At 36.2% G+C, this 24,251-nt stretch overlaps 1 protein-coding gene across 15 annotated transcripts in view; it reads right to left on the bottom strand.

Moving 5' to 3' along the window:
- DMD (dystrophin) overlaps positions 1-24,251 on the bottom strand; it is a 1,146,493-nt gene that overhangs the window by 335,272 nt on the left and 786,970 nt on the right. For all 15 annotated transcript variants that reach the window (XM_074534563.1, XM_074534577.1, XM_074534568.1 and 12 more), the window contains 2 exons: positions 5,523-5,624; positions 211-319 (listed from right to left, as the gene is read on the bottom strand). In XM_074534563.1, the coding sequence (XP_074390664.1) occupies positions 211-319; positions 5,523-5,624 (211 nt within the window). The remainder of the gene's footprint in view (positions 1-210; positions 320-5,522; positions 5,625-24,251) is intronic.

Genomic DNA, 24,251 nt, shown 5'->3' with positions numbered 1-24,251 from the left:
AGCATTTTGCAACCTTTTCATCAAATCATAATCTAATTTGTCTTCTGGGATACATTACATAAAATAGAAAGGCAACAATAAAAAACCAACTTGAATGCCACAGTAGCACTTTTAATGATGCTGAATTAATTTAGACAGTCTCCAGCCATTGTAATTTTAACTGTGTGACTTGTAATTATTTCTAAAAAATACATATAATGAAGCACTTACAGACACCTGAAGATAGCTGGCCAAAGGCTGCTGATGCTGGCTTTTCCTTTAGTTGTTGAATTAAGTGTTGTATTGCCTTCCAGTCAGCATTCAAGTCTTCTAATTTTTTCTAGAATAGAAGATAACAAAATATTAAATTTATAATACATACATTAATGTATCACAGAATCACAGAATGGCTTGGGTTCGTTGGAAGAGACCTTAAAGATTGTCTAATTCCAACTCCCCTCCCACCATGGGAAGGGATACCACCCAATAGATCAGTTTCCTCATGGCCCCATCCAACAGGGGTTTGTAATGTAAACAAATGCAAATGCAATGTAAATAAATGCAAAATAAAATAAGTAGGGTTTTTTTTTTTCATCTGGTCACTTGAATTTAAAAAAATATGAAACAGAAAGATACAACAATGAATTTTCCCAATGGGGGAGAGACACAAGTAAAATCCTTTCCAGCTGTGCTACAAAAGAGTTTCCTGGTGTCAGGGCCCTAAAAGCATCTTTTCTCCTCAAAGTTTGGCTGCTGAAGCTCAGAGCCTACTTAGAACCAGCACAGGTGCCTGACCCTAACCACAGAGTGATTTTCTGGACCAGTCTCAGCCCATTCCCTTGGCCCTGTCCAGCCACCCAGGGCTGTGTTTGATTGCCCTCCCAAGATCTGGCTCTGACCCTGCCAGGGACAGCCCCCCAGCCTGAGAGGCTTGGCTTTTGAGCACTGTGAACATGAGATGATAACTTTTAAAATTAAAATAGAAAGATGAGCTATGCATTTCAAAAAGCTTTTCAATAAAACCTCTGCAACTTCTAACATCAAGTGCAGAATTTATTCTTCTGCACATTGAATTAAAAGAAAAAAGTCTTTGGAGTCTTCAGGGTACCATAAACTTCAGTGTGTGAGCACGCAGTCCTGTGCAGTAAACAAAACCTGCAGGAAAGTCTGGAGTGTGAATAACATCAGTCCTCAGATAACCCTGAGAGGCACTTAGATTTGAATATGTTGTTTCTACCTCTCTTTTTTTACTTGCTTTAATTACTGTAAAGAATGATGAAGCTTTGCTAATTCTATGCTGACATGTCTAATCTCTTAAATGAAGACAGCATTTCTCTTTAAGCTGCTGTATGATTCTCTGCTACAAAAAGCAGCACAGAGTACTGATGCAGCTCAGGAATGCTTTTAGCATTCTATGGCTTCAATCCACAATTAGATATATAGCCAAAATCACAATCCAGCCGTGATAGAAACAGGATGCCTATTAAGAAAGGTACTTTAATTACCTGGGTTCTAAGCTGACAGAGGTCAATAGGAGAGGAATGGAGAGCAATGCTCATTAAATTGAAGTATGTGTGTACCCACACACACTCACACAGACTCTGAGGCAGTGGGGAAGGTTTAGATATCAGGAAAAGATTTTTCACCCAAAGGGTGCTTGGGTACTTGCACTAGGGAAGTGGTCACAGCTGCAAGCCAGTCTGAGCTCAAGAAATGTTTGGACAACACTCTCAGGCACATGGAGGATTCTGGGGCTGTCCCATGCAGGGCCAGGAGTTGGGCTCTATTCCATCATTCCAATATTGATCCTTGTCATGAGCAGCTACTTAATCATTTTTACATATATGAGCCTGAGATTTCTTGCCAGCAACCAAATGAAAACATGCTCACCAGAGTTAGAGTGGTTGTCCAGGGCAACGGCTACACCACTAATAAGAGAGCAGCCAGTTCTAAACCCTTCTATCAAAATTACAGTTTGATCTTGCATCTGGCATAAATTAACATGCATGCATTAAAATGTTAACTTCTTTGAGCACAACAATTTTGCTGTAATTGCAACTCTAGTGACAAGCATGAACATGCAAATACGTTGCACTTAGCATAAAATTTATAGATTTTCTTTAAATGTCAGCACTGGTGCAATTTAAGCAATGTTAACACCCTTATGTGGACTAATCTTACTGACAGCACTAAAATTAGGTATGAATATTTAGAGAGAGAAATGTAGGCTTTTAAATGCAAGATTGAGAACAATGAAAATAAATTCCTCACTATTTCTCACCCACAAGAGGAAAAGACAAATTGAGCGCTGTGGCAAGGGAACCACAGCTCTTCCACTGGCACAGAAATCCTTTCCTGAATAAACTGTTCTGATTAAGTGCTGTTAATCATGACATTGGGGCTTACATCCTTTCTATTGCCACTGACACCAGCAGTAACCTCTCTCTCCCTCACCTTCAAAAGCTTTACAGAAATGCATTTCAAAAGCATGAAATCCATTTTATAAAAGTGAATAGGTCTGATTATTAAAGTGCTAGTGCTTAAAGGATCACACATCTCATCCCATTCTTGACTCTTGAATCAGCATATACAAGGATTTCATTTGCCAACAAAGATGTTTTCACAGACTTGTGTTGCAAAATTCTATTTTAGTATGCTTAGTGAAGGTGTGAAAATATACTTATTTCAGTGACATAACTATGAGATAAGATTATGTACGTGTCAATATAAATCCATGGGATTTAATTTACATTCAAAACACAATAATGAGAACATATTATAAAGGTTGCAAAGATAAGCAGCTAAGCATTAGGAAATGCCAGAATAATTTTAACTATGAACATCATTTCAGATAAAATGCACATAAATTGCAGAGATATCTCATTTTCTGGCACATACTGCTTTTGAGCACAGGACAGGCTGTGGTGAGAATAAGTCAATAGGACCTCTACTTCATTTATTGAAAAGAATGGGAAGATTTGTGGTGAATTAAGCAAATAATGGAGGGAAAAAAGCAAAGCTGCCCCAGAGAACTAAATAATCTACAAATTTGTCAAGCAATGCTAGACAAGTAATTAATGCTTTTAAAGAGGGCATGTAATTTTATCTCCTTTTATTCTGAGCCACACACTAAATAAGAACTATGGGTCTAAGTATTGAATTGCTGCTTGCGCTGTGAGTGATTTTCACATCCTGAGCTGAATTTAACTGGGTTCATTCTAAACCAAGGGTACTAGAGCAGCTGTAATTAAACAATTTTCTAAAATTTTGAGTTCTTAGCTTTGCAAAATTGCTAATATCTTTCCAAAACCATCTTAATGTGAGTAAATTCTTTTTTCCTTCCACAAAATACCTTTCATGTACAAAATTATTTTGATGGTAACCAAAAAGTTTGTGTTGAAACATATAAATAGGCAGACTTTGCTGAAAGTAACTCAGGAAGAATGATGACTTATGGAAACCCACCTACAGCATCAAGAAAGCAATTCAAGAGTCCTGACAGCATATAACCATTGAACCAGAAATTAACCTCACAGGTTGCACAATTAAATGAACTACAGAATGTAAAGAAACAAGTAAAATGCAATCAAAGAGGGACTAAAAATTAAAAATGCACTACTCTGCAATTAACTAATGTCCTCACAGACACCTCTTTTAATATCATTGTCAAAGCTATAACTTAAGGAACATTATAATCTTTAAAGAGTCATCTTTTTCCAGTGAATCTGATAGCAATTGGAGAGTTTCAGTCCTTGATGTGAACACTGAAAATACATAGACAGAGTACACTTCTGTGTCAGAATTTTGGGCTAAAAAGAAAATTTCAACATAATTTATACTTCTGTCATTCTTACATAAAACACGTACCTGCTCTTCCTCTTGACAATACCAGCATTCATTCTGCAATTCTTTATATGCAATTAAAAAAATCTAAAAAGGCAAAATCTCTATCTTTCTGTTGTTTTGAATGCTCTGCTTGTTAAAATGTGGAATAAGATCCCCAAAGATTGCAGCTGAAGTCACACAAAATGATTAAATGCAGTTATTGGGGAATGATTCTTGTTCCATCATCCATTCAGTGTGTAGGTGACATTTCAGCTCCCAACAAAAATAGGGGTTTACTAGCCAAGGAAAACACCCAACAGAGTGTTGTTTCTGCTCACTCAAGTCACCTTGAGTTTATGTCTCCTAGCATTTTATCATGTTTAGGAGAACTGACCATTAAAAATGCACATATACCAAAGGGGATATTAACTCTTAGCATTTCTATTCAGGAAAGAAGATGAGAAACCAAATAATTCTTAAACATGTATTAATTTCAAAAGGGGGTATCAGTTCATTCATGTATTCCTGTGAATGGAGACATGCTGGTGATCTACCGACAAATAATTCAGAGGAAATTTTGTAAAAGTAGGAAAATAATACTCAAACTATAGTGACTAAATAGAGACAGAAAAACAAGAAAATCACAGCAGAGATCACCTACAGACGTCTTATCTTTGTGAAGAAACCCTTTTTCTGCCAATTGTGGTTTTGGAGTGCTGTACATTTTGAAAAGCTCTAAATACAAAGTTTATTATCTCAGCCCAGTCAGAAGCAGTTGTAATAGATACTTAGTGTAATCAAAAAGTCACTATTACTGTTTTTGGCAACTCTTAACCATTATGTTTACAGATACTTAATTAGCAGTATTAACCCTAGAAACCAGAGCAAACTCTGGCTGTATGGTATTGATTGACCTCACTGGCTTGGTCTCCTGCTTGAAAAGCCAGATATGGGAGGATGCTTGCTGATGACTTCAAGATTCTACAGGATAGAAAATGACACTCTAGTCTCAGTGAAGGTTCTCACAGTCATTAGGAAAAGCATTTTATATATCCCCTTATAACTGATTTGTAAGTTGAAGATAAGGATTCTACAGTACATTTTTCTAAAAGAGAAGTGCTGGGAGGCATAGCCTTCCAAACAATGTGTCTTCTGCTCCAAAACAGAATCAAGTCAGTAATTCTAGATAAAATTTGGCAGAGAAATTGAGTGAGAAAGTTCTATGTTGCCATGTGTTCTTTCCTTCAAAATGAAAAAAAAAAAAAAAAAGAACGCAAAGTACTCTGTTTATAACTTAACTCCCATCTTTTCTGGAAAATTTGAAATTTTTTTTTAATTTGACAAAATTTCTGAAAGTGAAATTTAAAATAAAGCAGTTTAAAAACAAGCTACATGTTGCCATTAATTACACAACAAAAATTAAATTTGCTTTCAGTCAGTGTGAATTACACTTGAATAAGTAAAACAACCTTAATGTCATAAACAATATTCCCATCACAATATGCATAAGATTTTTAGCTGGGAGCATTATATTTTCCCTGGCTATGCCATCACAGAATAGAAAAAATGCCATTTGCCAGGTTGTTCCATTGATTTTAAGCAGAGGACAAGTGTACAACATCAAGGACAAGTGTACAACAACATCAAGGACAAGTGTACAACAGGGGAAGCATAACCTATTACACAGCAATGGATATTGCTAAAGGTTGCTTCATTACCTTTACTGGATGAGTAGCTGGTTTTTCCTTGTATAAATGACACCCTTTAGACAAAACCTCTTCCACATTCGGCTGTTTAGCCTGCACTGCTGCTTCAGTTTCCTGAAAAATAAAATCATAGTCAGTGTAGATTAACCATACTATAAGTAGTAAGACTGAATAGTCCCAAAACTCCATGGGAAGTGTAAAACACCAGTAGACAAGCTTCTGTTCAGAGCTGGTGTGAGGATAAACACAAGGATAGTGGCAGCTAGCGACAAAGAGGATCACCAGAAAAATCAAAAGCAAAGAGGGATGGAAAGAGTGAGGTTACCAAAATAAACAGTGGTAGGTCACATCATCTTGAAAATTTCAATAAAATGAATAAAAAGCTAGCACAAATTCGTGGTAAGAAAGACAGGCATGAGAAATCTCATTTAAGAGGCTCTGTTGTTTTGTCTATTTTACACCACCAGCTGATGAAAAATACACTTGTTAACATTTTTTTCATATGGTGTGAGGCATTAAAACTGTCTGATGAGATGCAATGATACTGAGTTTAGAAAGATTAAAAATTTCAAAAGAAGACTGCAGTTGTGAGTATTAAACTTCCACTAAGATAGTAAAAACACTTACAGAAACTAAATAAAAATAAATGCACAATAATAGTGACAGTTCCTAAAGGTTCAGGGAGGCACCTACCATTAGCAACAGCACCTTACTGAATTAAAACCAGCATATTCTCTAGCAATTTCTTTTTTAATCTGGAAAGGTGTAATCCATGTGCTAACATAAGGAAATTCCACATGACGTGTCCTAGCATACAGCAGTTTCATTTTGTCAAGCACTGACCAAATAAATAATGGGCAAAACTCTACAATTAAGACAAGAACACGAACCAACCAACCAACACAAAAATCCAAACCTATTGAAAATTGTAAAAGAAAATATAAACTACATCTGGACTTCCAAGATTCATGGTTTATTTCATTTTTCTCTAGTAATATAACTGAAACAATACCTGAGTTATCAAAATGAATTGGTTGGGGTCTTTTGTTTTCCTCTCTTCACTCACCTACAATATAGGTTAATTACCTTGTCCTAATCATTGCTGACTACCCACTGACTCTCCAAGTTAATTTTCTGTCCACATTCTCATATCATAAATGTGACAGTAGATAAGCTTGTGTGCCAGGTATGTCACTATCTGAGTTAACACATTGTTTTATTGGTGAAAATCTGCTGTTCTTTTTAGTGCAATAAATCTGCTGAAGTCCATGCAATTTTAAGTCCCAAAAAGGGGCCATTTTGCTCCTATGTTTAAACTCAACATATAAAGTATGACTACACTGCTCTCTAAAACTTTACTTGCAAAACTTTATGGACAACCACTTAAAATAAAGGTTAGTAAATTCAATGTTATCTTTAGCTTTTCTTTTCAAATACTATTTATCAACAACAAATGAATCAAAACTTGCCATGATATTTGAATGCAATGATTTCTTGCAATGATATTTGAAGCATGTTTCAATTTCATTTTTTCTTATTACACATTTTAATGCTACTGAAATATAACTGTAAGAATTCATAGAGAATGAGCACTGAAAAACAATGCACTGCAAAATTGAGATATTAAGGCGGGTGAGAGTTTATTAACCTTTAGATAAAGCCCTCATTAAAGTCTTATTTTCTTTCTGTTTCAATACCATGTTAACGTTTTACTTCCCTACTCAGCACATAAAGAAAAAAAATAATCAAGGAGTGTTAATGAAGAGGTAATTTTCTCCCTATCTTAATGAAAGCTAGGCATTTTAATAATTGTTACTTAGCTTTTGTTTCATTGTTTGTTTTGGGATTTTTGTTCTTTTTTTCTTTAAACTAAACTCTCTGCAGTATTTGGCCAATATTTCCTCTTCTGTTATTCTACATGTCTCAAATACTCATTTTCTTTTATGACAGCATCAGTTACCATAACAAATTCTGTAGCAGGAAAATCACATTAAAACTCCTTCTACAGTCCAAGAATACCAAGAACACTGTGGATGTGCCTATGCTGAGGGTTTAACCTGTGGCATGAATGTGCCTTTGAAGTGGATTTCTCAATCCTCCACCCTCACTGGACTTTGTTTTTCACCATGGACTGGTCTAGGAGCACAGACACCATTTTCTTTCAGGCTGTAACCAGTGTGGAAGGAGTAATGCATTGAGTTGTTAAATCACTGATTCCTTTTGCTCTTCAATTTTCTGGAGTTACATAAACTAACCTTATATAGTCTGATCTTTCAAATTCAGGGGCCTTGACCTAAACCAAAATGCATTGATCAAGTCTATCCAATACAGCAGGATGCTTCCTTTGAGATATATGTGGCAATAAGAATAGAGGTAAGAGTACAGGGGAAAAAGAAGTTCTCAATATCTTGGCATTCATTGGACACTGCTGAAATTAACAGGTATCTTTCCGAGCAGCAAATACTTTGTCTCCCACTAATCCCACCATCAATTAAAAACATAACAAAATTACTTTGAATAAGTACACACCTAACACAAAATTACTGTAGTAACTCTTTACCCAGTTCTTTGCTTGATGGGATAGCCCCTTGATGAATCCTGCCCAGTGAACAAGTTTCCAGCAATTTCAAATCCAATTGCTAGGTGACACCCTATTAATAGGGTTGACAGGCAGAGTAGTTACAGGATTCTGCTCCATCATTTAATTCCCTAAGAGAAGAAAATGGTAATGACCACAATACAGCCTCTGATAGTGTGCACACAAAAAAAAAAAGATTATCTAGGCTGTGCAGGATCCAGGAGAAGAGCATATTCCCAGAGCAGAGACTGACCTCTAATCTTCATCACACAGGACAGGCTACTGCTAAAGCTAGTAGGAATTGTAGATGCTCATTTCCACCAGTTTTTAGAGAATACCAAAGTCATATTTGTTTTAAAGTCCTGATCAAGTGCTCACACTCACTTTGCTGAGGGAGGACGCAGAGCTGTCTCTGGGAAACAGAGTTGACTGCTGGAATTGCACAATTTATGAACTGCCTGGGAAAGCAATCATAGTGCTGCTTCTGGGCTGGGGGATGAATATGCTAATTCAACTTTTCACACATACGGCAAATTAAAATACATCATCACTGGAAACTGCTGTTTCTCAAACATGTATAAACAAGAATAAGAAACTACCTTTATCCATGACGCACTATCTATGAATTTTCACTGGTGTTAAAGTTGTGCATCCAAACTGATTAAAGCCTGCTGCTGAATAAGGCACAGTGGCTTCTGCATTTACAAAAACATGCATATTCAACCTGCTGAACAAAGTTACAGGCTGAAAAAATGGCAAGGACTTGTCTACAACCCCAACTGGACTATGAAAGTCTATTGATATAGCTCAGAATTCAGAAAATTCACATTGCCTATCTGAAACCAATATATTGACTAAACCTCGGGTGTGTATACCAATGGAAGATAAAATTTCATGGCTTTTCATATGTCCTTATGTCAAAGGATGGAAAGGATGAAATAAGGATATCCTTATTTTAAAGGATGGAAACTATCCTAGCAGACACACACAGGCTGTTTGACATTTGCTGCACATACTTCAGGAGGCCCAGTCCATTGTTCTATATTAAGAATAACAAGCACTGATTCACCTTCTATGGTAACACTGGTAACTTTTGGGATCAGTTTCCCCATGAGCTTACATCCTTTGGACATATTCTGCTGGGACAGTAGGAGAAGTTCAGGGTGATTAAACCTGTGTCTTCACAGTGAAGTTCAATACAAAAATGGAATCTTAATTACAGCCTTCAAACAAAAAAAAAAAAAATGCAACTTTGAAATTAGTATAGTGAGTTGTTTCAAAACCTCTTGTTTCAAGTTGTTTCATGACCTCTTTTTAGCAAGACAGTACATTAAATGAAAATTAAGGGAGAGAATTTATTCACAGGAAAAGAGAAGCACTAAGCAATTTCCCTTTACTTATCAAGACAAGGCAGTGATGTGTAACAAGGAAATATAATAAATCTAAAATCTAAAACTAGCTGCTTTTAATTTTAAACAATCTTTTATGAAATAACCAGATATAAATCTCTGTATACATTAAACATGATAATGGAAAACTACATTTAAATATGATTTTCATGTGTTTAGATGTAGAAGTGCGTAACTTGTAATGAGAATTCTCAGATGAATCTTCTTTTTCATGCACACAGAGTCATTAAGATTAGAAAAGACCTCCATGATCAAGTCCAACCTTTTGATACCTAATGATTTTTAGCTTTTTCATTTATTTGTAGCTTTGTAGAATTTTAATATACAATTTTAGAAATTCTAGAACTTTCTTACCATTTTCCATACTTTAGCACAATAGCTAACTCTTTCTAATAAGTTACATTCTTGAAATTCTGTTTAGTCTTATTGTCAAGAAAAGAATTTCTAACAAAGACATCTTGTTTTGCACCAGCATTTGAGAGACAAAACAAGAACCACCTGGAGACACTCCAAGGTGCCCAAGGGTGGGTCACCAGGGTGCCATTGGGTGTACCTGATAGATACACTAATTAATTAACCTTGTAAAAATTGCAGAAATCCTATGTTTCTTTCCTGCATAGCTGTGTTTGTGCACCTGAAAGCTTTAATTAAAGAACTGCTCTTTATATTAGCACTTTAACATTGTCAGGAAAAGCTTTTCTTCCGATTACAAGCAACACTTGGACCAAACACCACCACTTCAGCTAAACCATAGCATGTAGTGCTTGGAACTTGAACATCTTGAACACTTTCAGGAATGGTGACTCCACCACTTCCCAAGGCAGCATATTCACCCCTGACCATCCTTTTGGTGCAAAAATTCTTCCTTGTCCAACCAGAACTTTCCCTGGCTCAGCCTGAGACCATTTTCTCTTGTTCTGTCACTGGTTGCCTGGGAGAAGAGACAGACCCTCACATGGCTACCACTTGCTTTCAGGGAGTTGGAGAGATCAAACTGAGCCTCCTTCTCTCCAGGCTAGACCATTGCAGCTCCCTCAGCTGCTCCTCATCAGTCCTGTGCTCCAGACCCTGCCCCAGCTCTGCTGCCCTGCTCTGCACTCACTCCAGCCCCTCAATGCCTTTCCTGCAGTGAGAGGCCCAAAACTGGACACAGGATTTGAGGTGTGGCCTCACCAGTGCTGAGCACAGGGGGACAATCCCTGCCCTGGTCCTGCTGCCACACTATTGCTGATCCAGGCCAGGTGCCATTGGCCTCCCTGGCCCCCTGGGCACACCTGGATCATGTCCAGCTGCTGCTGACCAGCACTCCCAGCTCCTTTTCCTCCAGGCACCTTTCCAGCCACTCTTCCCCCAGCCTGTAGCTCTGCCTGGGGTTGTTGTGACCCAAGGGCAGGACCTGGCACTTGTCCTTGCTGAGACTCTGCCCTCAGCCCATTGTTCCAGCATGTCCAGATCCCTCTGCTAAACCTTCCTGCCCTCCAGAAGATCAACCCTCCTGCAAACTGAAAACATTTCCCCCTTTTAGACAAGTGAATTCCATCTTTCTCCAATGGGACTGGTGCTGTATAAACACTCCATGATCAAAAAGGCCAATGACAACAATCTTTAAGACGTATTGGTAAAGTGTGTTCTCCTGGACCTTTCAGAATTCTTCCCTGCTACCAAAGGGATTGAGGAAAATGTTTTTTTTCCTGTCCCTTCAACCAGTCATCCAGTGCCCTGGAATCCTTTTTGATTACTCTAGAACTTGTCACTGCTGACCTGGACAACCAGATGTGGGTAATAATCATTGAGTGCAGGGAGTCTCTTAATCATGTCTGTTATCTGGACCCCAGGGAGGCAAAAGATTTCTCTGGGATAGATCCAGTTTGGATACAGGCCCTCAATTCCCCTTGGAAGGAGTCACATACAACATTATCCTTCTTTATTAACAGCTATAAATGTGAAATTCCAGCAAACATCCGTGAGGTTCTGAGTGCCTCATTTTTTCCTCACATGCAAAAAAAAAAACCCCAAAAAACCAAAAAAGGTAGTAGATAGAAAATACTAATATATTCCCATTTTCAAGAATTCTGATTCTAAAAAAGTGACCTCATTTTTTTCCTTTGACTCAGCTCTGCATATTCTCATTCATGGAGCAGGATAACAAGCTAAACCACCACAAAGAAGAATGGTCAGAGGAGACTTAATTAAAATACATCAAAGTTCAGCTATACCACAGTAAGCATTAGATCTTGATGGCAGGTCAGACAGTACAGTCAGCAGCATTCTTGGGAGTCACTTTAGATATTTCTACAGTATTATTAGAATACATCTAAGATATGCTATAAACAGTTCTGTGGCCATCTTGAGTTGGAACCTAATCCACTGGGGGGAAAATGCAGTTGCCAATATTTAAACTTCCTGAAACAAGACTTCAATCAATTTAGATAAAATTCAAGGAAAAGCAAGCTCTTACTACTGTTCTTTTTATGTAACAGATGAAAAAGTTTGATAACTTTCTGAATATTTAGTTATCTCTATATAGAAATAAAATGCTCTGTGAACATCTGAATTACATATTCAGATAAATCCCTCCTGCCTTAGGGATTTATGAAAAATAGTACAAAATAAGCCCCTGAAGTAATTCAATTTAAAGACCATTCCATTAGTGGCCTAGGTCAAAGTGGTGTAAAATTACTTTATCACTAAAATTATTCTGTAACTAGTGGACAAAGTTTTATGCACCTGCCTCTAAAAATGCCATTTTAATGATTAAATAAAATAATAATTCTTTCCCCTATTACATCAACTGACTGATCTTCTAAACGCGTGAGGACAAAATTTGATCCCAAGCCCATGTTAGAAGCTATCTTAATGTGGAAAAGAATATTGTGAGATTCATTCAGCTTTCAAGAGTAAAGTATGCAAACAAAAGACACCTGGTCTTTATGAGAATCTGGAAAATGGATACAACTATAATTCTTGACCTATCTGGAAAATTTTTGAAATATTGTGGAGAGACAACAATTCTTACACAGAAAAGACCACTACATGAAGGACCTATTTATTCTAAAAGTGCAATTTTGGAGTTCATAACCACTTTGCAAACCTACAAGTGCAGCCTTTGAGCAGTTTGTAAAATATGCTAATATCATGTCTTTTAAGACTTGGTGTTTTTCATTATTCTGTTCGCTCCAATATGCCTAATTCCTAGTACTGGAAAAGGGAAGGAAAGAGAAGAACAAGGAAATCTTCCACAAAGAAATGGAACTAAGAGGGTCCCAACATTTAAGCCATGCAAAGTGCCTGAAACTGCAAACCCTACCATTCTGCAGAGTGAAATGCTTTATCCAAAGCATGTTTTCCTGCTGGCTATCAGAAATTTGTGAGCTTCTTCTGTACTTCTAGAGGAGATGAAATATAGTAATTTTTCCCTACACAGAGAAATCACTATCTATCCATTGCAGCTGTCTATCCTGAAAAGGAAATTTCCTGGAGGTACTGAAGATAGATGAAATTATTAGCTGTAGAGACATGACCTGCAGATACAGGATATGAAAAGAATTTGGCTGTGGTGGTCATATACTGACAAAGCACAGTTATTCATCCAGTTGGACTGCAAAAAGGTGCAGTCAGAATTCTTTGAGATTGGATGTGATTCAGAATATTTTACTTGGGACTGGACAGGACAGGATGAAATAGCTGCTCTTGTTCCACCAAGACTTCAGATCCTGTCTTATTTACAGTGCATAATAAAAAAAGAGATAATAACAAACCCAAGAGAACCGACAGAGAAAAAGGAAATTTGGCAGAAAAACAAAATGAGAAATTCAAGCAAGAAAATACGGGAAGTCACAATAATTTTATTAGCTCTCTCTTAGTATTTTGTGTTCTTAGGTGCTAAAGAAGAGCAGTTTTGGAGGAAGAAAAGTTATTTAGATCAACACAGTAGAAGATCTAGGGTACACCACAAGCACCTTGACTGGCAAGTGAAATTTGGTGATAATTACAAAAATGCTGAGACATGAAATTTCTTCTTGCAAACAGGAAAGAGAAATCAGAGTTTATTCTCCCTTATTGCATAAATAATGAAATTTTATTCAATAAACTGATTTTAAAATAATTTAACTTGTGAGGGAAGAATTGATATATTTATTTATTTTATCATCAAATTCTTAGTTGCTTATTATTCTCTTTTTTAATTAGGGCTTAGCTGCAAATTTTCATTCTCTTTTCAAGTTTAGTAAAAGAATAATTTTAAGAGGAGTTTCTGGCTACAAAAAGGAACTAGGAAAGAAATCAAAATCAAAATCTGTTATTGGTCTAGCACTGGTTTGTTGATTGCAACATGTTTTTAGATATACTCATCTTCTAGTATTAGTCTTTCATAAATCATTTTAAAAGAATGTGCATGAGGATGTATTTCTACCATTTAGCTTCCAACATTTTCACTGGAAGGAGCGGCAAAGACTGCTCCAGTACATTCAACAGCAGAAGTGGAGGTAGATTTCAGTAAATATAATTTATGTTCATATAATATGGTAAGAATGCTACTGGCTCATTTTCAACTGCCTGGTTTGCAAATGAAAATGGAGAAGTTATATCCACTCTCTGAGTGGTAGGTAGCACCTTTTGTTTTAATTTCCATAAATAAGTATGCTCTCAGAAGTCAATCTTTTTAGAATCACAACCATTGATTTCATCTGGAAAAAAGAAAACTCTTATTACAAAGAATGAAATTAATTAGTAAGCAAATGTTATTCAGCTGGGCCCAGGCTTACATGGATGTGTTGGGCATAGCTGGGATGAACCAAACTTTCCTCACAGCAGCCTGGATGGCACCGTGTTTTGCATTTACAATGAAAACAGTGTTGATAACACAGGCACCTTTTAGCTGTCCCTGAGTAGCACTGACACAACCCCAAACCCTTCTCTGTTTCTCATGATGCCCCACCAGCAAACAGGCTGGAGGTGCACAGCAAACCGAGAGGGGACACAGATGCCAGCCCCAGCTGACCAAAGGGATATCCCAGCCCAAACCTAGTGCTCAGCAATAAAGGATGAAACGGAGACATCTGGAGCAAAAGAACTTGTCTTTCCTAGTAACTGTTTCTCATGAATGAGCCCAGCTTTCCTGGAGATAGATGAACACCTGCCTGCCCTTGGGAACCGGTGAATGAATTCTTTCTTTGCTTTTCTTGCATGGGCAGATTTGTTTCATCTGTTAAACTGTCTTTATCTCAAGCCCCCAGTCTGTTCATCTTTGCCCTTATGGTTCTTTTGCCCATCCCACTGGGAATGTCGGGACGGAGGGGGCAGGTGGTGAGCAAGCAGCAGTGTGGGGTTGAGCTGCCTGCCATCATTAACCCACAACAACTCCTTAGAAAGTATTCCCACTTGCCCTGCCAAGCCTCTTGAATTGCATAATTTTTCCAGTGAAAAACACTGACTCTCTTAACAAGAGCATCTCACAAGAGTTAAGCTTTACAGCACTGCACCCTATGTCAAAGCTGCCTTTGCTTGGAAGTTTTGCACAAAATCTGCAACAGGATTGAGTGATTTCCACATTATCACTAATTTTAGTGTGAGAAAGAACTAAGATCACTTTAGGCATAAATTTCAATTTTAACTTGAATCAGCAAGTGAAAAATAAACCAATTTTTGCTCAAATATCATCTAAAATGATATCAGCAAAATCAAACATTTACATATCTATCAGGTATGAAAATTTTGTATCATTTCCAATGTACAAAAAACTATGAAGACATACATTTCCTGTTTCTAGTATTTATTACATAGCAATCAACCTAAAGCAAATGAAATCAAAACTAATAGGACCTTATGCAGCTTTAAGTGTTCATTTGAATGAGCTCCTCTTCAGATTCCAGTATTTTAAATTGCTTGTGATCAGTAGAAATAAAAAGTATAATCTTACAAAAGAAGAGTTACTGTTTCATAAATAATATGCTATTATCAAGAATATATCCAAGACCTTTCAAGAACTGTGTTTTGAAGAGATAGAATGTTTACTGTTAAGAATGTAACTTATGAAAAAGATAATGAGAATGTTAGAAAACTGTGTTTTGTTGAATAGGAGAGGGAATTTCTTATCTTAGAAAACATAACTACACTGAAGCAAACTACAGTTTTGGTATTAACTTCACTCTAGCCTTGATAAACTGCCCTGTCAGTTCTCTAAGTTTGCTTTTGTATTTATTTGTTTATTTATATTAAGAACACTTTGAATAGTGCCTGAGCTGTTATCAGTAGTACAAGGAGGAAGCCAAAAACCAAAGCTGAGGTACTAGCTCACTAACTTCTAACTAACTCACCCACACTTCTAAAAGGTTATGCTTTCAACAATGAAATCACATCTTGATTTATTATCCATTATTTCCAATAAAAACAGTACTACTACTACACATCAAATACTTGATCACCTTTCAAAAATCTTTAACTTCCTGAGATGCTGGGACACAGTGCTTGCAATCCATCCTTATGGCTGCAAATTCTGTTATATATTAAATTTAAAAGGATTACTCATTAGGAAAGTTTTGCTGTATTTTTACAAGCCACCTGCAGCAAATATTGTTTAATATTCTTGCAATTGGAATAGAATTCTTCAGAAGAGATTTGGACACACTGTTTAAATGCTCAAAGCTCACAAGCAAAACATAGATTGGATTGCTCCTTGAATTCCCATAAGAAAATTTCAGGGAAGAGCCATAACAGATTTAGGCACAGAATATCAAGATATAGATGGTTTAAATGTCATCATCAGAGGTTTTCCCAGTTCAGCCTTTTGCCAAATCAGGCACTGATGCCAGAGTATGAGACAGATCTCTGAGGTACATATTCCTAATGTGCTCGTATAGACAAACTAAACTACCTGTTATTGTATTTAAAACTATTCCTTTAAACATGTGTAAGCAAAATGAAAAGGTAAAAAAATGAGTAAAGTGTAAAAATCTAACTTATCTGAGCCCAAATTGCCAAGAACATCTGACAAATGATCACTGATGAATGAAAAATACAGCAATGTCCACTTGGCATTTTCATTCTCTCCTGTGGAGTAATTTTCTTTTATTTATCTAGAATTAGGTTTGCTACTCCTCAGCCTTGCTCTTCTCTTCTGTTCTAACTTAAGATTGTTAAGTATATATTGAAGTGACTGACAAGAGTTGACAGCCTTCTTATTGTCATTCAAAGTTATCAAAGACAAAATCCAAATGCATGTTAATTTTTAAAAATAAAAGGTTATTCACTTTTTGTTAAGGATGGTCAGTTTTTATCTGCCAAAAATAAACTCATTATGCTATTCAAAATATAGGAAAAGTGACAACCACAGAGAGTAAACAGAGATAAATTCTACACTCAGAAAGAGTTTGAAGCAGTATAAGCAAAAATCAAGGCAGTATATTCCTTGGAAAAGGACTCAAGTATAGAGGAGCACAGGAGGAGTGAGTGATGACCCAGAGGTAAGGAGGGAGTAAAGGGAAAAGATTGGGAAACTGAGTAAGCAGGGAGAAAGGACCATTGAGATTGCAAGAGGATTTAGAGTCAAAGGTGGCTGGAAAATATAAAGTGGTTTGTTATATTGTCTGGTGAAGATGATTTGAGAGGGTCAGCAGAGTTTTCAGTGAGCTAGCAGTAGAAACATGAATTTCTGCATTCCACCAACTCACTTTCTATCCAGAAGTATCATTTCTCCATCCATTTCTTAAATGAGAATTGCATTTGTGTCCGTCCTTTCCATGTCCTCAACATCTATAATGACCTAAATCTGTCACAATCACCCTGAAAACTTTTCCAGGGAAAATGGCAGAGCTGAAGTAAAGACCAGAAAGACTTCCCAGAAAGTGCAGCTTTAACTTTTTCCTGTGATTAGAAGGAGGGATGATGACACCTAAGGGCTTTCAACAGGGAGGAGGAGGAGCAGCAGGCAGTACCACCTCCCTCTCCTCTGTGCCCTCTCCGCATCCCCTTCCTTCCATCCCACACATCCTGAGCTCTCCTGCAGAGGAAAGGAGCACCGGCCACTGAGGTTTGTAGAACTTGAAGGATGGGCTTGTCTCCTCAGGTTGGAACAGAGCAGATTCAGCTCCTCTTTTAACAGCAGGGGAGCAGGAATCAAGCTGAGCACCCCAGGCCATTTTATGCTAAAAATAGTAAATCATTGCAGTGGCAAAGGATTTGTGAAAATATTAAATGTAAATGAACCACATGTAAATGTATACAATGGTAATATGCAACTTATTAAAATAAAGTCCAGAAATGCAAAAGAAGAAAATCTAAACACCATTTACTTGATGTGTGCCTTTACTAAACTGTGCAGCTTGTTCAACCAGACAGAGAGGAATATGGAGTAAGGTTGGGTAAATATCTGTATTTTAATTTAATTAATTTCTCTATATATCTGTATTTTAATTTATTTATAAAATATATGTATTTTAATTTGATTAATTAATTACTTTCCTCATAAGAAGTTTGGTGTGCACTTTCTGCTTTTGCTGCCAAGAACAAAGAAAAGAAAAGAAAAGAAAAGAAAAGAAAAGAAAAGAAAAGAAAAGAAAAGAAAAGAAAAGAAAAGAAAAGAAAAGAAAAGAAAAGAAGAAAAGAAAATAAAAGAAAAGAAAAAGTCAGAGATAAAAAAGCTCTTGTTTTACGTACACTTTGACCCAAACTAGTTAATGGACTTTTTCCACTAATTTAAGATTATTTCTCCAATCTAAAAGTACAGGTTTTAAGAATCTAGTAGATAACTAAGAAGGTGAAATGGCATTTAAAATATAGCATGTATAGTGTATAGAATTAATCCTTTCTTTGCTGGGCTGCACTAGTCAAACCTCAAAATTAAAGTACACAAATCCTTGGCAAGTTTAGAATATGTTCCAGGGCTCCTTTAAGCACTAAAATATTACTGTTCATTTTCTTCTGAAGTCTTTTTGTTCTTTCAAAATTGTGTATTTGAAGCAAGAATTAATTAAATAAAATCTCATTGCCTCAGAAACGTAAAATGTTATAGATGGAGAAAAAAAAAATTGAAAATGTTATTAAATGAAGCTTGCTACCAGTAATGAAAGACATCAGAGGTTCTAGATACTTCTTTTCTAGGTTAACAAAGGTGTTTCTGGACTGCACAACCGGGGAGCAAAAGAAAACAAGAAGTTTTATTTTGCTAATTGATCAGGGCTGAAGAAATTTAAAATTTTTCAGAAGACTTTTACTGTTTGACTTTACAAAAAAATACTGACCCTTAGATTTCAAGCACTAAAAAATAAACAAATAATCCACAGTAACAGCTAAAATTTATGAGCAACTAAAATCTAATAAGCATTAGCCAATTTGTAAGCTTTTCTTAGCTTACTAGACAACATACTTTTCATTCTTTACATATTTGAGTTTCTAAAATTGTTTTTGGCTAATAGTATCTTGTTGATTACATCACAACACAATAAAGCATCTATACTATGTACATATTAGAAAGAAGTTGGATTTATTTTTTGGCTGTAAAAAAGCTTTTAATTCCCACTTAAAGTATTTTTCTAAAGCCTTAGCACACCACAAATGTTGCATGGACTACATTTAAAAAGTGCAATCTGACTGTAACAGATTGCAAAATGTTAATTTTATCTTAGTCACAGTTGCAGTAGGTTGTAGTAAGAAAGATTTTACTTCTGATATGTCTTATCCAGTCATTCTGATTTTTATACACTTAAGAAAACCCCATTATTCTCACTCTGTTCTTCAAAATACAGCATGAATTTAACCATGACTTGAAGTTTTCTAGGGTTGTTCCTGTAAGCAAGACATCTGGGAATCTCTAATCAAAACTTTCAATGACTTGGAGTCCTGTCATACACAGAATTGGGATTGAACAGGACTATCCAGAAATAAATATTTAGAGGAAAAAGAAAACTGGGATAAATCTAGAAAAAAAGTTGGTTAGATATTCTGAAGGTATTTTCTTATGATGTCAACTAGAGCAGCATCACTTCCAAGTTCCCCCTTTTTTTTCTTGCTACTGAAGTAAACAAATCTCAACAGAACAGTCAGTAAGATGATATAAAGGTCAGTATTTGCACAACTTCCTTGAGCCATAACTTTGGAGCTCCACAGATTGTTGATGCCGTAGGCAAGGCTGTTTCAAAGTGTAAAATATAGGTCTATATCCACATGTTCAGAATAACGTATCCCTAAAAGGTTTAAGTATATTAAATCTGGATGACTGGATCAGAATAAACATTTCAAAGCGCTCATGTATGTCCTTAAATGTTCCATCAAAGAGACAACGAAGAAGTGACTATAACTTCCATTATAGCAACATTTACCACCTACTTAGACTCTGATTACCTGACTTAGCCAAAAAAAAGCTTGTGATTAAAGATAACCCTTTAGGGACCAAAAAATTATTACTTTGACCACTACAATATTTGTTTTTTGAACTTATGCTAATTAGATACTCCATATTTGCTTACTTGTCTGAATTTGAACAGTACTGATGGTGAACAAACAGGGTTTAGTTGTACTGTATATTAATACAGTATTGGACCTCTCTCTAGTTTGTCAAACAAAGCAGTGACAAAAAGATGGAGCTAAATAAACTCAGTTGAGGAAAAATGTGCAGGTTTTTAACTCAACCGTTGAAGTAATTTACCAGGAGATGTGGATGACTGTCCATATGTGGAAATTAGAAACAGTCTTGGCTGGTTTGGTTTCATCTGGGATTTTTTAATTATTATTTTTGAGAGAGGTGTGTTGCAGTTCAAGCAGAAAATAAGGCAGAAAACAGAAAGGATGACTTTATAAAGCAGGTCTGACTGGATGACCAGAGTAGTATCTTCTGACCTTTCTCTGAACCAACTATACAATTGCTATGCATATCTCAGAGATGACAAATGGTTGACTGTTCAAAGTCAGCTTCAGGGTTGCCATACTGCATGCTGGAATTTTAAATGTTTCGTATAAATGTTTCATATAATATCTTAATAGCCCAGCAATATTTTTGGGCTTGTTTTAGAGGCTCTTTTTAATATTAATATTTTTGGAGAAAAAAAACCCAAAACAAACTGGCAAAATGTTTTTCAGTGGTGTCTAGGTTAAAAGGGAAGGTAGAGACCATCCTATTAGAAGTTCATGGATGTTCACACTTCAGTAATTGCTACAGAGCTTTCTCTGCTGTTAAATCTGCTATCTCCTGCTGTTAGATGGATATCCCACACATTTCTTGCCCAAAATATGGCCAAAGTACCCTGGGAAATGTATATCAAAGTACTGCGAAATTGCCACAGACTTGAAAGAAGCAAGGCTACCCTTTGAGAGCCCAAGATGCAAGACAAAATGGGAGATAGTGCTGTTAGGGTCAGGAACCAGGCAGATCTGAAAATGCTAAATAAAACTTCCTCATGTCAAAATTCCTTCCCTGACAGACAGTATTTCATATCACCCATGTTATCCTGCAGAGCCTCAGGTTTACACTGAGGGGATATGGTTGCATTAAGAGTTGAAAAGCAGCCATCACTTCCTAGGTTTATTTATATGAATAAAGATTGTGGCAATACAACCAGCAAAACCATGGTATTTGAATGTGCAGAAGTTAGAAAATACACATCTTTAGCTGTGGATTTTTTTATTGGCAGAGGAAGAAAAATAGCTAAGAAAAATAAAGTTGATCAACATAAATTGAAAGCAGGGACAGGAAAATCAAGATTGATTGCATTGACTGTGTAATGTATACATTACACAGCATTGAGAGGAGTTACTAATTGAAAAAAAAATACCAGCATGTAAAAAACAATGACATAGTAAGAGCTAGCTTCACCCTGTCTTTGGTGAAAGGTTCTCCTGCCATGGCTGCATCTACTGACTGTGGCTGCAACACCCACAGCTCAGATACCAATGCTGGCAGAAGCTGTATTGTAAACAGAGCTGTTCTGTTAACTACTCCAATCTTTTTCCATCCTGTAATGTAAACAACTGTTGTACTATTTCCTTGGCACCATTTCGTAAAATTGAAAATTCATGATGATACCATCTAAGTTTGTGAAGTATGAATACTAAATCATGCAAAATAGCTATCAGAATGAGGGTAAACTCAGGTCAAAGAACAAACCCAGACAGACATACTGTCAAGCTTGGGAAACCGGAGTTATAAAAGACACATTATGAAATATATTCTACATGCATGAGAAGATGGTAAACTGCAAACCTGGAAGCATTCCAGTGCTCACAAGTAGCAGAGGAGTCAAGACTCTCTTATAGATGTAGATTTCATGCCTTCCCCATGCATATACATGAGTATTTCACAGGTGCAGTCTACATATTATGCTATTATTGGAAATGATCACATCAATGTGGTGAAAAAATATTCAACAAAAAGAACAAAGATCTACCTTAATACTTTACATTTGTAGCCTGCAAATATGCACTTCAATGTTGATTTATTTGGATAGTTTCTTAAATTTAAAAAAATATATATATTGTTGACAGTTTATAGAACAAAACTGTAATTAAGGATGAAAATAATAAGGGAAGCAAACACTAGTACAGAGGTTTTCTACATCCTGAGAATGAAGAATCCTTTCTCTACTCTTATTCAATACATACATTTCTTACGTATTGAGAAATGAGTTATTAAAGCTGAGGGTGTGGGTCCTAATTGTGGCACTACAGCCTCTAAATTTTGGCCAAGAAAATTATGAAGACAAATCATAATGGCATAAAATATATTAGAGTTTACTGAGCCATACTGTAATTCTTTGAGGTAAGTGTAGAGTTATGACAGCAGAATGAGCTGAAAGGAAAAAAAATCAGCAGGAGATATATTTTATAGTAAATGCTGTTGCAAAGTACATTATGCTTTCTGGGACTGAATATCTAAAAAGTTTGTTTCTACAATTTAATAATGTTCACATTTTTCTCAACATTTTTTGCTGCTTTTAAAGCTGACATTTGTACATACTTTAGAAGCTAAGATGTTGCCCAAAACCTCAAATGACAGAACGTTCCAGGGATTGTAGGACTACGAAGTGACCTGGTATGTACCTTGGTCACCACAAGGTGTTACTCCACAGGGGCGACCAAGGAACATGCTGGACTTGTCCAACCTCTTTATGTCTGCACCTTCAATTCTTCTGGTTTCTAATTGCATTACTGTGAAGTAGGAAAGAGCATGTCTGTCTATGTATGTTTTTACTAAACCTGGGATTGAAGTGTAGGAAACAACAGGTATTAAGCATCTGGAACCATGAACTATTTGGCCAACAAACATTAATTCCTTTGGTTGCGAGAGTCTTTAAATAGTGAAAAGTATTAAATGTGCTTGGGGCCCCCAAGTTCCATCAAGATGCCCATGGTGAAGGAAGACCAACAGGACACTGTTGGATCCATGGGTGGTGCTATCTTCTGCTCAACTCATCTCTGTCTCCTCCTCTTGCTCACTCTCTCCCTCCCCTCTCTTTTCTATTTCATTCTATCTCTCTACCTCACATTTTACAGTTAAATAAAATCTGTATTTTTGACTTCAGCATATGATCCTGTTTGCACCTTAATTTGAGTAGACACATCTCAATAATTAAATCTTAACAATTTTTATTTTAGTATAACTAATTTTCATCCTTCCCTGATTTTTATATGGTGACAGAAGTAATGAACTAAAAAGGGAGAGGGCATATGCTCAAGTTATTCAGCATAACTACCCACACTATTACATTGTGAGCTTTGCTTCCAGCATGGGACAAACCACAAGGTCTGAGGCAATGCCCACGCATGGTCAGGGATTAGCACCAGCCACAGATGCAGCAACAGGAGCTTTGGATGCAACTCTGTTCTTGGGGGAGTTGGGATTGTTGCTGAAAGGATGCAAACTCTGCTGCACCAGTCAACATCTAGACCAATAAATGGTCCTGGGCACTTCATAATTACTAGCAGAGATGAATTTTTAAGAGGTATAGGAAGGATTCTAATTGCTCTACCTGTAGCCAAGCCCAATTATATATTGTGTCTTCAAAGTCTTGCTTTGTCAAGTTCTCTGTAACAACATGTAATAATTTTGCCTTTGGTTGCACCCTTTTTACTCTCATAGAATTACTTTTGTGCCACCATTAAAGGTTAACACTGCTGGAGATTTTATTTAACTTTTCTTCTTAGCAAATTTAAGGGACTTCTCATCTCTTTTAAATAGCTGATTTTTGCAGGTACGTGGATAAAAAAAATATATTTATTTATATATTCATAAATACCAGTTTATGAACTTTTAAACTGGTATTAATTCAGAGAAATTAAAAGTTATCAATGTAAGTTGTAAAAGTGAAATTCCCAGACATTCTCCTTTATATACTCATTATGTATGTATTATATAGATCAATATTGTTTAAAAGGTTAAATCAGATTATCTGATAAGGACCTACATTTATTATACCCCTTGATAAAAGAAGAAAATTCAATGATAGTTATCATTATACTTTCATGTCTGAAGCAAAGGTTGCTATGGTTTTGAGAGAAATAAATCGCTGTATTTTGGAAAATTCTTTCAGAATATTGATAATTGGTATTTCAGATGCTCTTCACTTTTTGTATCAATTTTGAATTTCAGCTACCAAAAATTTCTGTAATTGAAATTTGCTAAATATAAATAAAAATGCAAGAATCTTGCTTTAAAATAGGCATATTACTTCAACATAATAGTGCTAACAAGCTAAAGACACACCAGCCATACATTTAAAATAAACACATATCCACACTCTCTTTGTCTTCTACCTGTCCACCCCCATA

The sequence above is a fragment of the Zonotrichia albicollis genome, chromosome 2 (assembly GCF_047830755.1).
Source record: "Zonotrichia albicollis isolate bZonAlb1 chromosome 2, bZonAlb1.hap1, whole genome shotgun sequence".
NCBI lineage: Eukaryota > Metazoa > Chordata > Aves > Passeriformes > Passerellidae > Zonotrichia > Zonotrichia albicollis.
This window is presented reverse-complemented; position numbering and strand designations above follow the sequence as displayed.